The sequence below is a fragment of the Scophthalmus maximus genome, chromosome 1 (assembly GCF_022379125.1).
Source record: "Scophthalmus maximus strain ysfricsl-2021 chromosome 1, ASM2237912v1, whole genome shotgun sequence".
In the NCBI taxonomy this organism is placed as follows: Eukaryota; Metazoa; Chordata; class Actinopteri; order Pleuronectiformes; family Scophthalmidae; genus Scophthalmus; species Scophthalmus maximus.
Window position 1 is genome coordinate 3,435,062 of NC_061515.1, and position 13,588 is coordinate 3,448,649.

The window sequence follows — 13,588 nt, forward strand, 5'->3', positions numbered from 1 at the left end:
TTGGCCTAATGCTGCGTTCAGGGACAGTGGGCCGTCTCGAGCGAAGGCGAAACATCGCGGGGGTTGCGTTCAAGAGCTTTGTAAACCAAACGAACAGGAATGTTGATAGATAGATAGATAGATAGATAGATAGATAGATAGATAGATAGATAGATAGATAGATCATTACTTTATCCCAAGCTGGGAGATTCCGGTGTAACAGCAGCACGTTTCACACAGCACACTTTAAAAATATATAAAATATCTACGCAAATAAATGTAAAATACACGAATTGCAAAAAATATAGAGAATAAGAATAATAAGTTTAAAGAGTTTACATGAAATATTAACATTGGTTATAGTGCATTAACGTGAGTCACTTTGTGCACGCTGAAACTGAATTGCCCTTTTGGACTAATAGGTCAATAACTTGTGTTTCACTTTGGCACGTTGTCGAAGGGGACAACAACTATTTTTGTCCATTTCGGAGAGCCGTAAAGTTGCGCATGCGCAGATCACCGTTGAGACAGGACAAGCTTCCTTGGCCCACCAGTGACTTTTATCTCGCGCGGTTCTCACCTTGAGTGCGGCGGCTTCATGTGGACGACGTGTAAATATAGAGTGTAGCAGGTCATCACCTTCACACATGGCGCTCAGGAGCAGCTGGAGGTTTGCGGGGGCGACACCGCGGCTCTTACGGAGGAGCACTGCCCTCCGGCCCGGGTCCTCTGTCCCGGGAGGACGAAGCTCCGTGTCCAGCTTCGACGACACTCAGCCCCGCCGCAGAAGTGAGTTTTCACATTGCTGTATATCTATATATATATATAGATGTATAGTCATATATATATAGTCATATAAATAGTCATTCATATATATATATAAAGTCACATATATACATACATATATACGTATATGTCATATATAGTCATATATACATACATATATAGTCATATTTATATATAATAGTCATATATATAGTCATATATAAAGTCACATATATACATACATATATATGTTTGTGTCATATATAGTCATATATATATATAGTCATACATTTATATATATATATATATATTGATGTATTTATATGTCACATGTTGTTTGTTATGCTCGCAGCCACAGACTTGCTGCAGTGCAGCCGGTTCGCTTCGGCGCCACCGAGCACAGATGTGACCTACGAGCAGCTGAAGCGGCTGCTGGCCGAGCGGACTGCCGTGGTCGTGGACGTCAGGGAGCCGTGGGAGCTCCGAGAGTACGGCGTCATCCCCGGCTCCATCAACATCCCCCGTGAGTGGTGTTGATCCACCTGACCACTATCCAATAGTGTGTGCTGTCTGCAGGTCGTGATCACTGTGATCAATGTCCTAAAATCATGTAGTCAGAGTCTTTATCTTTCGTTAACCTCAACTGGCCCATGAGCTTTTTATTGTGGCAATTTTACTCCAAAGGAAAATTCCTTAAAAAAAAAAGAAATTGGTTTCCTAACATTATGTAGATGATCTAGAGCTGCAACAGTTAATTGATGAATTGATTAGTAATCGATTACTAAATTAATCTCCAACTACTTTTATTAATCGGTTCAAGTAGTTTTTATGAAGAAAAAGTCTAAATTCTCTGATTTCAGCTTCTTAAATGTGAATATTTTGTGGTTTCTTTGCTCCTCTGTGACAGTTAACTCAGTGTTTCCCCATACCATTTAATTGTGGGGGGCTTCTGTATAAAAGATTGTTGATGAAACTTAACGTGATTTGTGAAACCTAACATCAAAACATCATCTTGGGGTTTTGGGAAACAAGATTGACATTTTTAACCATTTTGTGACATTTTATGAACCAAACGACTAATATCGATCAGTTGTTTGGTTCATAATCAAGAAAATAATCAACAGTTTAATCGATAATGAAAATAACCGTTAGTTGCAGCCCTAAGATGATCCTGATAAGTATAGTTACACTGCTGCTACTACAGCAACCCCACAACCTAATAGCAACATATGCACCACCTGACCCATCTGTGACTGTCTCTTCTCAGTGGGACAGGTGAACACCGCCCTCCAGCTGGGGCCCGACGAGTTCAAAGAGAAGTACGGAGGCGAAATGCCCGAGCAGACGGACAACATCGTGTTCACCTGTCTGGCCGGGTTCCGGAGCAAGACCGCGCTCGCGGCGGCCGCTTCGCTGGGATACACGCGGTGAGACGTCGCCTCCCCTTGTGTGACTAAGTCATTTGTTCCTCAACCTCACCGTGAAGGCCACAGATTTACTGAATGTCTGCAGTCAAAAACAGTTGTTGCTTAAAATGAAATTGTGCTGGATAAAGGTTAGAGTAGCAGTGCGGCTGTTGTTGCACAATGCCAACTCATCATGCAGTGCTCGTTTGAAACATGCCACATCTCCAGTAACTGAATGAGATGTAGATTTAAATAAGATAGAATGAAATCGATAATTGCAGAGTGTGTGTGTGTGTGTGATCGCCAGTAAAGTCAAAACACATATGCAGTTTTATTTTTGACCCATGTCTGTTTATGCAACACTTCATTCTATATTTTCCTTTTTTTGTTTTGTGCATTTCAGTGTTCTGCAATACCCAGGTGGCTGGAAAGACTGGTCGACGAACGAGCAACAGGGATGAGAGAAGAGATAAAACATTATATGAATCTCTCTTCCTTTTTTTTAATGTATCCAAGATTAAAGTTCATACACTTTTCTTTTGTTTGGCCTGTGATTTGAGTTGTTTTCCCTCATCTGTGAATCGCAAAGAGTGAAACACACATCGGCAGTCACGATCTTTTCAAACCTATTGGAGAATGACTTGAAGTTTCTTGTAAAATATCTTTTCATCATAGAACCATCTTCAAACCCCTTTACAGCTCCTATACACAAACACAGATACAACCGGTGACTGATCATAACAGCACCACAATTATAATTTAACAATGTGCTTTCAAGTTTTTTTTTGCACGAACTATGCAAATGACTGAACTGCGACTGATTGTGGATTAATGATCGTCAGTTTTCGAACTGTTTTCAAGTTGATGTATTGTAAATATTAAAGAGCGTGTTGCTCAACAGTCAGTGAAGTTGTTGCCAACATCATTCAATAAATAAAATTATATCATTTTCATTAACGGGGACGTTCAGTGTGGTGATTCTTTTATACGACTTGACAGGAGAAAGACTTTCCCTCGTATAATGTGTGATATAAATAGTCGTCCACCTCCACAGGCCTTGCAGAGGTGACAGCCGCCGGGACAAACGGATGATCTACAGTGTTGAAGGTCCATGTCTAATACCCACGATTTCTCAGTATGAATTTGCCACCGACTCTCTATGGAACATTAACAGGTTCCCTTCGTCATCCATGATAATGAATGTGTTTGTTTTCAGCGGGGAAGAACGCAGCAGGCCAGTGGCCAGGGACCTTGTTCCCTGTCAACTCCCCGCACCTTCACCTGAAAGTCCAAAAGAACACAAATAAAAAAATCTCATCAGTTGCAGGCAACATTTGTAAACGGCCACAGAGCTTTTGAAGCAGCTTGATAGAAAACTGACCTCGGGGTGACTTTTCTTGTTGCGGGAATAAATAATCTATCTCAGAAGTGTTGAATCTATTTCTGCTCGTATTTACCAGCATTCTCTTGACATGGCGAAGGGAATCACCCTCACTACACTCTTATCTTTTGGCCTATTTACATTAGGGAGACATAAAACACAATTAATGACCCCAAATACGAGCATGATCCGTGCCCTGTCTGTTGAGACATTTTGGCTTATCCCTCCTATAGTCCCATGGACCCTCTTTTAATAGAACATACTTAAAAATGATATCCCCTTTTTACTGTTTTGTAAAATTTTCAGATTCATCTCCATATTTGCATCGCAGCCCAGTTTCTTCCAAATTTGACAAGAGGTCTGACAGAGTGAGTCCTTTCTCAGGTCTAATTCCCCTTAAAACATAAAGGAACATCTCTATATAGGATAACATACTGTAGATCATGTAACATATGCGTTGCACTAATCTTAATTATTGCCTTAATTGCTTTATGTGTTGGTTGAAGTCAAGTCAAATGAAATGTGGACAGCGAGGTTGTGCTGGCATTTGAGGATGAGACATAACAGATACTGTAATGTGCCGCAGTGACGAGCGTTGTTATTTGTTTGCGGCACGAAAAGAATTAGTGGAGGCCGATTATTCCTGAATGAAATATATATTCCGCCTCTTCCCAAAAGTCCCACGCTGCTGCGAGATCTGAGGTCAGCGGGAAAAAAGAGCGGATGCCCACTTAGACACACTTCACAAGATCAACACATTTTAACTGGGCAATTTTTAGAGGCTGAGTTTCGGGTGTTTCATGTTTTAACACACCAGCTTCTTTAGGACGGGTTCAAATCTACATTCTTGATTATTCTGTGCTTTTCTCTCTCTCTGTGTGTGTGTGTGTGTGTGTGTGTGTGTGTGTGTGTGTGTGTGTGTGTGTGTGTGTGTGTGTGTGAAACTCGAACGAGAGTTTCTCTATTAGGGTTAATGTTGCTGGCAGTTAACGTTTACAGTAAACTTCCAGGACAGTGACTGTGTTTACTGACCCTCGACCAAGTAACCCTGTAGGTGTCAATGAAGACCACTGTTTTCTCCCCTCATATCACTGCGTCATGTCAACCGTAAACTCCAGACTACAGACCCCCCCCCCCCCCCCGCCACCCCACCCCACCCTTTTTATTCTTCTGCCTCCATATTTTCCCTCTTAATTCCATTTTCCTTTCCCCCCCCTGCATACTCCAGTTTTAATATGCTGAAAACAGACCAGACTAATAAGTACTAATTTATGTCAAATCTCGCCGGGGCCCTTTGTTCCGCTACAGCCGCGGCCTCATCAGGTCACCCTCCAGCTTCTGCTCAGCGTTCAATTAAAGTCCCTCGTCCCATCAGGGCACATCACATCAGTGCTGCACCTACTGGCTGCTGTGGCTCCCTGCCTGCTGCCCAGCGCCGCAGTGGACACTAATGTGGTGGATGTACCACAATCCTGGCAAAAGCCGTTACTGGCTGTGATAAAAAGGGAGGCTGATTGACCGACTGACAAGATCGCACTGTGTGATGGGTGAACCCGCCACTGATGCCATCAGCCGCTGTCCCGGCCCAAGATCTTCTCACAAGCTGCTGGCAGATATCTGAGCAGCAGGTCTCAAGCCGGCGTTTGGCGCCGAGGTTCGAGATTCCACAGGTGTTGGCTCATGAACCCGGCCGTCTCAGACACAGCGGGAGCGTCACAGTAGGCGGTATAAAAACCTCGGAAGGGGCCGACGACCGGAGAGCGTTGGAGCAGCGGTGAAGTGCAGTAAAACCACAGACAGTTCCCTGGCTTGAGTACTTCTTCCAGAGGGATCAGAGGAAAACACAGTGCCCGCCGCCACCATGAGCCGCAGCCCGGAGAGGATCTCGTCCTACCGACGCCACTTTGAGGAGAGCAGCAGCTTCTCCCAGCAGGTCAGGGTGTCCAGCCCATCCCCCACTCGGAGAGAGGCCCGTCATGCCTCCGCCGGCTACTCCTGCAGAGCCGGGGCCGGCGGCATGCGCGTGGAGTCAGCGGGAAGGGCCGTCTCGGCAGCACGCAGGTCTCGCATGGCCGGAGCAGGGTGAGCCGGGTCAGAGCGGTCTCCTGCATTACAGACTAATGTAGGGTCTGTGAGTAAGCGGGCTGTACAGTCAGTGTATTCTTTCCTTAGGCGAGCCTGTTGCAAAGACAAAACATTCACGAAAAGTGGAGCTTCACTTCCCTCAAAGCACCATTTCAAAGCATTTCCCCTCCTTCAGTGTCGACTTCTGTGGCTGTGGGGTTCATGTGTATTGAATGCGTGTTTTTCAGTGCGAGTGCAGGGGCCTTGGTGTGTGTTGGGCCCAGCGGAGAGCCGGCCATGGACCTGGATGTGGCCGCGGCCGAGAACCAGGAATTCCTCAGCACCCGGAAAAGTGAACGACAGGAGATGATCGTCCTCAACGATCGACTGGCTGTGTACATTAACAAGGTAAAGGCATTCACACTATTCAAACTGTGTGTCTTCCGTCCGTGCAGGCACATATTTTTGTCAGGCCAAATATACTTAAGCTGAAAAATGGGGGCACGTTATTCTCACCCCCGAGCACATGGACGGGAAAGTCAATATGGCAACTATAGTTTTTTTACGGTGCCTTCAGGTCCGATCACTGGAGCAGCAGAACCAGCTTCTGGAGGCGGAGATTGAGGCGTACCAGAACCGCTTCGAGAAGCCGTCAGGCCTGCGCCTCTTGTACGAGGAACAGCTGAAGGAGCTGAGAAGGATCGCTGACCAGATGAGAGTTCAGCGAGTGAGTCATATGAACCACACATTGCTTCAGTTTCCTTTGTACATTTTTCTTTCCTTTGTACATTTCCGATGCTCAAAAGAGCAGAAGGAACTGAAATCTTTGCTTCCGGCGAGGTTTACACCTCACTAATCTGCGCAAGGCCCATCCAAGCAATGATACAAGACGTCAACTTGGTGTTTTCAAGGTTCCTCACCTGGTAACAGGCTTATTTCTGGAAGGCAAATAGAGATGCGCCTCAGCATGTTAAGGTGTCGCGGAGTACATCTGTCTCCGGCTATGTATTATGCACAGATTGCAGACACACGCGCACACACACACACACACACACACACACACACACACACCCACCCACACACACACACACATACAGAGTCAGGTTTGAAGCTAAGACATAAAATGCAAAAGAGGCTGATCTGCATTTTTCACAGAGGCTTGCACACACCTTCAGATCTAATAGACAAGCAAATTACTCACGGCTTCTTGGTTTTTCAGGACATTTCCTTGGCGGCGAAGGAGTCCACAGCTGCTCAACTGGAGACGATCAAAATCAAATACGAGGAGGCGGTGGAGCTGAGGAGGAAAGCCGAGTTAGACATCGAAAGCTTTCGTCCGGTACGTTCCCTTTACTCTGGCAATATCCCAGTCTTCATCGTGTTAGTTCACCGTCGCACCCCGCGTGATAATAACGGTGTGTGTTCTTCAGGATGTTGACAAAGCCACCTCCTCACGCATTGCCCTGGAGAAGAAACTGGAGCAACTGGAAGTTGAAATTGAATTCCTAAAACGAGTCCATCAACAGGTCGATAACATCTTCATGTAACAATGACATATTTAGGTTGCCCACCGTTTGGAGAATGACCAAAGATGTTTGGGGTTTTTTTCAGGAAATTGATGAGCTCATGAAACAGATCTATTCAGCTCTTGCCGTGGCTGAGAGTGCGTTCACCCTGCCGGACCTGGCAGCTGCTTTGAAACAAATCCAAACCCAGTATGACGATATTGCGGCCAAAAATCTCCAGGTAGAACAATCTCACTCCGGCACTGGGGGTATGTCGTGAAATCTTCTGCATTCCAAATTAAATGATGTCAAATTTTATTCCTAATTTCTAGGAGATGGATTCATGGTACAAAAACAAGTTCCAAGATCTGACCAAGAAGACGTCGGGGCACGTGGACAGGGTTCGAAGCTTCCGGGAAGAAGTGGTAGAAGCCAAAAAGGACGTGAGTGTCAAAAGTGAAAATTGATGCGTGAAGACTGATTGGGAGTCAATAATGACTGGCTACAATAAATGAAATCATGCGAAAATATCTCCAGATCCAAAACAAAGAACGTGACTTGGATGGCATGAGGACAAGGAATGAAGCTCTCGAGGCCCAGATCCAAGAGACGCAAGAAACATACAGGAAGGAGCTGGAAGACCTGCAGGTGAGTGTAGACTCATAGACGCAGGGTGGACGCCTGGTCACGCCAGAGTGACTCATGAACACATGCCCTCACTTGTAAGGTCATTTCATGGCTTTGTTAACCCGATAGGCTCGCATCGAGGCCCTGCAGTTTGATCTGAAATCCACAAAGGAGAAAATTGCGCTCTATCTACGCGAGTACCAAGACCTCCTGAATATCAAGATGGCCCTGGAGATTGAGATCACGACTTACCGGTAAGGGGAAAGCAACCTGAAAATTGACTTAGTGCCACGTATTTGAATTCATAATCATTATTTAGTCATCATTTGTCTTTTTTTTTTGCAGAAAATTGATTGAGGGAGAGGACCTGCGGCTCGCTGGCATGATGCAAACCCTGTCTCTTACCACCTGTTCCATGAGCGCTATTGGTGCTGGGATGAACTTTGGTGGAGGAAGCATGGGTGGAGCCGGCGGAATCGGTGGTGGAGGCATGGGGAGTGGCGGGGCAATGGGTGGGGGCATGGGCGCAAGTTCAGGCAGTGCTGCTGGGGGCATTGGGGGTCATGGATTTGGAGCTGGGGGCGTAGGTGGAGGCATGGGAGCTGGTGCTGGGGCTGTGGGTAGAGGTGGTAGTAGTGGAGGAGTGGGTGCCGGAGGAATGACTGGCGTTGGCACTGGTGGACTGGGTGCCGGAAACGCTGGTGTCGGTGCGGGTTTGGGTGCTGGTGTTGGGGGAAACTTGGGATTTGGTGCCGGAGGCAAGGGTGACAGCAGCACGAGTGGTGTTGGAATGGGTGCGGGTACTGGCTCTGCAGGTTCTGGTGGCATGGGCAACAGTCAAATGGGGTTTAGTGGAGGCGAGGGGAAGGGTGATGGAACCGGCGGAGGAACAGGAGGGGATGCCGGCAAAGACCATGGAATGGGTCCCACCGGAATGGGCCGCGGAATCGGAGGCAGTGGAGGAACTGAGGGTGGGGATGTTTCACTGTCAGGCGTTGGTGGCAACAATGACGCCTTGGGATCAGATCAGGCTGTGGAGCTGACGGAGAGAAGGACGGTGCTCATTAGGTAAAGGTACCATATCATTTTTAATCTCTTGAAAAAAGCTTCTTTCTACCACAGCATTAAAACTAAAATATAATCAGACACAGCCCAGATTGAGAATTAAGGAGGGTTATTTAGGGCTAGGGCCAGCATCTGCCTGCCTAGTGGCCAGCCTCCAATTCTCTCTTTGCTCTTTCCTCCCCGGCAGAACGGTGAAAAAGGAGGGTGACGTGCTGGAGATGGACCGCCAGGAACAGACCTACACCATCAGCGGTGCCGCCGATGACTCCGACAACGAGTGAGCAGCACAAATTCCCAAGTGACCTCCTCTCACCCGCGAACCTTCACGCCCCTCTGAGCTTTGCGCTGACCAAACGCCATGTCTGGGCACTGACCTTTCGACCTTTGCCCTGGACAAGAGGACCATGAATGACCCTTTTGCTACAAAGCTAAACCTTCGCCTCATAGAGTTTGAATATGCCTAAGAACACTCAACATGGTCTCTTAACTTCTGTGTGCCTTGTAATCCCCCCCCTTTCCCCCCTGCTCATCGCAAATAAAGCTATCAGCATTCATTTTCCTTGTCTTCCTGTTATTTAATGTCTTTCATTGAGGTGCCATGCAGTGACACAGAATTATATCCAACAGTAACATGAAACGCTGGTGAAAACATTTCTCCAGCTCGTGTTTGACTCGGAATAAGAAAAAGAGTGAACAAAAATGGAAAGGAAGTAGGGAAGGGAAAAGCAAAACATAGAGAGAAAGAGAGACAGAGTCACCTGAGGGTCAAGGCGGTTGCCCTGACACTCTCTGGAGGGCTGACGAATCCATCAGTCAAAAATGTTTGGCTCTGCAGCGGGCTGACGGCGCACAGCCGTTTTCTGTCCTCATTCCATCCACATCCACACCTTTTCCTCCCGCCGCTGATTGGGAGCGACTGGATGTGGCCAGCAGATGCCAAACACTCTCAGTGTCCTGCTCGAGGGCTGCGAGCAGAAACACGCAACACACCACCAATCCTCTGACAAAAAAAAGAAAGAAACACAACAGAGAAAGGGACTGAGGATCTGTGTTATTTGGCAGCAATAACATTACTGTCATTATTATTTCGATAAACACAGCTGAAGACGCAGTGCATCATTCTTTTAAAAAGGCCTTTACATCACATATGCTGGGACCTTTAAGGATGGTGCTTTTGATGGAGATGGACATTTGCTCATGAAAAAAAAAAACAGCAGGAATTTGAATGTTTCTTGCTTCACATGAACAATCTAACACACATTTGTTACTTACTGTACAACAACAGTTGCGACTGGACCTGCTGATTTAACACTCTCGGACCTCCGAATACATTAAAACAGTGGCATTTCTCACCAGAGAGAAGATAAACTGCTGAATAACGGAGGTGTTATTTACTTTTTAATTTTTCCAAACTTGTGATTAAACGATGCAAAACAAGCTGAGCAAAAATATATATATACAGTATAAAGTAAGCCCACCAAGTTCCTGCAGGAGTCAACGCACCGCCAGCATCGCACTTAAAGCCGCATCACTGCATTATGAATTCATTTTTATAATAATCATAATGATCATCGATATTTCATTCCGGACATCACTTCCTGCTCAGCTCGTCCCGCACCCGAGCAACTGACGCGGCCAGACAATTAGTCTGAACCCCAAAACTGTCAATCGCGGATATAATGAGTGAGACGAGCGAGACGCTCATATCATTAGATCACATTTTGTTACAGCAAATTAATAATAATGTGAAGCCAACCCGAAGGATGCGCAGAGCAATTCATAAATCACAAATCATCATATACATTTCGATTTTCTGCTCAGTTCAGATGCGCATCGCGATTTTTTAATATAACGACACTGGCAAGGGAAGGGGGAGTGTGTCGGCATTTTGTGTGTGTGTGTGTGTGTGTGTGTGTGTGTGTGTGTGGAGCTCTCCATGGTGCTTCGTCCTCATGAGTGGAAAAAATGGGATGAACCGGAAGAGACGAGTGTAACAAAAATATATATAATATATAGAAAATAAATAAATGAATGCATTAATAAATAAATAAAACATTTCCTAAAATGTGAACATAAACTTCAGACACAAGTGCTGATCTGGCAAAAAAAAAGAAAAGAAGAAGAAGAAATGTCATTTCCTATTCAGCAAATGCAATGCAGATTTATTTTAAGCAATAAAAGGCAGATGGAAACGCAAGTTATTATTCTTTTATTCTTTTTTAATATTATTATAATTGTTGCTATGATAATTCATGTTGTAGTGTTGATATTATCAGTACTCTTATTATTGTTATTATATCATCATCATTATTATAATGATGCTATTCAGATATATAATTACAATTATAATGATATACTGTGAAATGGTATGGGGGGGAAATACAAAAATTCCGTTTAAAAAAAATGTACATTCTTCCTATAAAAAAGGAGAATAAATTCGCTGAAAATAGCAATAAAGAGAAATTGACTTGGACTGAAACATTTGACCTCGTTGGAACACGCAGGCCAGGCGAGGTTGCTCCTTCCATGCTCTCCGAACATGGCCCTCGCCGTGTCAGTTGTTGGCCCCTCGCACTCTCGGGTTCGCAGCAACACGCCGAGGAGCCAAGTGGGTCACTAACCTCCATCCACATGGAGGAGGAGAGAAACCGGTGTTTCGCTCCGAGCTGAGGGGGAAAGAGCTGCCCGCATTCTCCGAGGAGGGCAAAAGTTGGGACTTTTCTCTCTCTGCCACTTTGTGCGCATTGGGGGGTTTTTTTGGGGTGGGGGCTCAATCCCAATTAGGGTCGGCTGACACGCTGCGCCTTTCACGCGGCGGACCAGCCTGCATTCATTTGCCTCGGGAATGAACTTCTCCAGCAGACCTCGGGGGCCGGACGCGGCCCCGGGGGCCGGCGGGGAGAATCGGCCTGAGTGACACGCTCTCTTCTGGCGCGCTCGGCTGAGAAAAGGTATGAATTTATAAGGTGACACCGAGACATATCAATTCACGCGCCTTGTGTCCGCGCCCGCTCATGCGCGCACACAAGTGACTTTAAGTCAGGGCAATGAGGCCTGGTGGAGAGAGACGCGAGAAGAAGGAGGAGAAGAAGGAGGAGAAGAAGAAGAAGAAGAAGAAGAAGGAGGAGGAGGAGGAGGAGGAGGCCCCCAAGAAAAACTTTGAGACACTTTGAATACCGAAACGGTGCAGCCCCCTTCTATTCTGAGAAGGAGGGAGAGCGAGTCCGAGAGTGAATGAACTCACGCATGAACGGCGTTGAATCGGGTGCCGTTTATTGGGCTCCTCTCTAATGCGAGTTTGAATATGAGTCTGGGTTGAAATCCCAATCATGTCATCTGGTGGGAGTCCCATACAAGCATCATTACTATTCAAACGCGTCGCGAATGTCCCACCCGTCCCGCGCCCGGGCAGCTGGTCTGCCCCTCGGTGCAGCCTGCGTGTTTCCCCACAGCAAGTGGACAAGACCCGGGCCACGATTCAACAGTAACGACAAGAAATACAAATGTGAAGAACGGGATCGGAAGATGTCGTTATATTTTTCAGAGAATCGTGCAAAGAATCATAAGCACTCCGGAGACTTTGGCATGGACATGAGTTGAGTCTCCCTAGAACTACCCCCCCCCCCCCCCCCCCCCCCCCACGAGGATTTAACTCCTCTTCTTCTTCTTCTTCTTCTTCTTCTTTAATTCGTGGAGGTCAAACACATGCACTGTCATTTTCTTAAAAAAAAAAAAAGAAAAAGACAAAAGAAAAAAAGGAAAAGACGTGGGAATCTGTGAGAAACAGGCCACATTGCTAAGTGGGACAATGATTGCGCGCGGCCTTCTCTCTCCTCAATGGACCCCCCCGAACCAAGAGGTTTATGGGTCGACATAAAAAATGTGTTTTCTCCTGCAGCTCAGGAGGGGGGGGGGGGGGTTCCTATAATGGCAGCCCCCATTGAAACCTGTCCGGGAGAGGTGGTGGTGGTGCTGGTGAACCCTTGGCACCCCATGAGGTGTATATACATATATATATATATATATATAGTCAGGGGCGCATGAATGGCGATCCCTGGTGGGGCATTGCTCTCTGTGTCCACCGCGTTGCTTTGCAGTGCAGGTTGTTCCTCTGTATTCATGGGTCATTAATGGCCCAACCAGTTAAATCAGAGCCCCACCGTTTAGACAGTTGAAATCAGGGGGGGGGGGGGGGGGGGGGGGGGGGGGGGGGATGGCTGGCAAGAGCCGCACCATAAAAAAAACGAAAAAACGTCTCCCTCCCTCCTGGTCCTTCTCTCCCGAGCTGTGATTCTTCTCATGGTCGTTATTTAAGTTCATTAAAGAGAGAGAGAGAGAGAGAGAGAGAGAGAGAGAGAGAGAGAGAGAGAGAGAGAGAGAGAGAGAGAGAGAGACGCAAAAGTTTCTTGCACTTTGCAAGAATCCGCGTTGATTGACTCCGCAATATTGTCCCGCGAGTAAAGATCCGAGCATGTAATTAATGTGTCTTCCTCTTTTCAAGGGGGGAGGCGGGACAATAGCCGCCGGTCAAGCCATTTAATTTCATTTAATTTTCCATCCCATTTGCTCCCAACGCCGCCTTTCACTCGTGACACCGAGCCTTTTGACCGCTCTTAAGAGGGGGGGGGGGGGGCGGCACAGGGGGTCTCTCCCCCCCCCCCCCCCCCCCAGCGACTTCTTCTCCGCAAACAGAAAGGCCAAAAGTATTCGCCTTCCACCTCGGAGAATAATTCATTTCACTGTGGAGAATTGCGGGTTGGCTTTTTTTCTTCTTAGTAGCGCAGGGGTGGATGGGA

The 13,588-nt window shown here is 46.6% G+C and overlaps 2 protein-coding genes across 2 annotated transcripts; both read left to right on the forward strand.

The window, feature by feature from the left end:
* The first annotated feature begins 486 nt into the window (after positions 1–486).
* On the forward strand, positions 487–3,107 carry tstd3 (thiosulfate sulfurtransferase like domain containing 3). The gene is made up of 4 exons (XM_035623938.2): positions 487–768; positions 1,097–1,267; positions 2,012–2,171; positions 2,554–3,107. Exons 1-4 carry the CDS (start codon positions 627–629, stop codon positions 2,609–2,611), a joined length of 531 nt encoding a protein of 176 aa, XP_035479831.2. The 5' UTR covers positions 487–626; the 3' UTR covers positions 2,612–3,107.
* A 1,923-nt stretch (positions 3,108–5,030) lies between these two features.
* zgc:172323 (uncharacterized protein LOC564165 homolog) lies at positions 5,031–9,346 on the forward strand. The gene is made up of 11 exons (XM_047333647.1): positions 5,031–5,613; positions 5,844–6,003; positions 6,173–6,322; positions 6,815–6,934; positions 7,026–7,121; positions 7,207–7,341; positions 7,433–7,543; positions 7,638–7,748; positions 7,857–7,981; positions 8,073–8,795; positions 8,980–9,346. The coding sequence occupies exons 1-11, from the start codon at positions 5,393–5,395 to the stop codon at positions 9,071–9,073; spliced, it is 2,046 nt and encodes a 681-aa protein (XP_047189603.1). The 5' UTR covers positions 5,031–5,392; the 3' UTR covers positions 9,074–9,346.
* The last annotated feature ends 4,242 nt before the right edge of the window (positions 9,347–13,588 follow it).

Bases quoted from the DNA above. Each gene is read 5' to 3' on its own strand.
- zgc:172323 (XM_047333647.1), top strand. From the start codon at position 5,393: ATGAGCCGCAGCCCGGAGAGGATCTCGTCCTACCGACGCCACTTTGAG. The intron at 6,935-7,025 runs GTACGTTCCCTT...TGTGTTCTTCAG, and splicing joins ACATCGAAAGCTTTCGTCCG to GATGTTGACAAAGCCACCTC. The intron at 7,749-7,856 runs GTGAGTGTAGAC...TTAACCCGATAG, and splicing joins AGGAGCTGGAAGACCTGCAG to GCTCGCATCGAGGCCCTGCA.
- tstd3 (XM_035623938.2), top strand. From the start codon at position 627: ATGGCGCTCAGGAGCAGCTGGAGGTTTGCGGGGGCGACACCGCGGCTC. The intron at 1,268-2,011 runs GTGAGTGGTGTT...GTCTCTTCTCAG, and splicing joins CGGCTCCATCAACATCCCCC to TGGGACAGGTGAACACCGCC. The intron at 2,172-2,553 runs GTGAGACGTCGC...TGTGCATTTCAG, and splicing joins GCTTCGCTGGGATACACGCG to TGTTCTGCAATACCCAGGTG.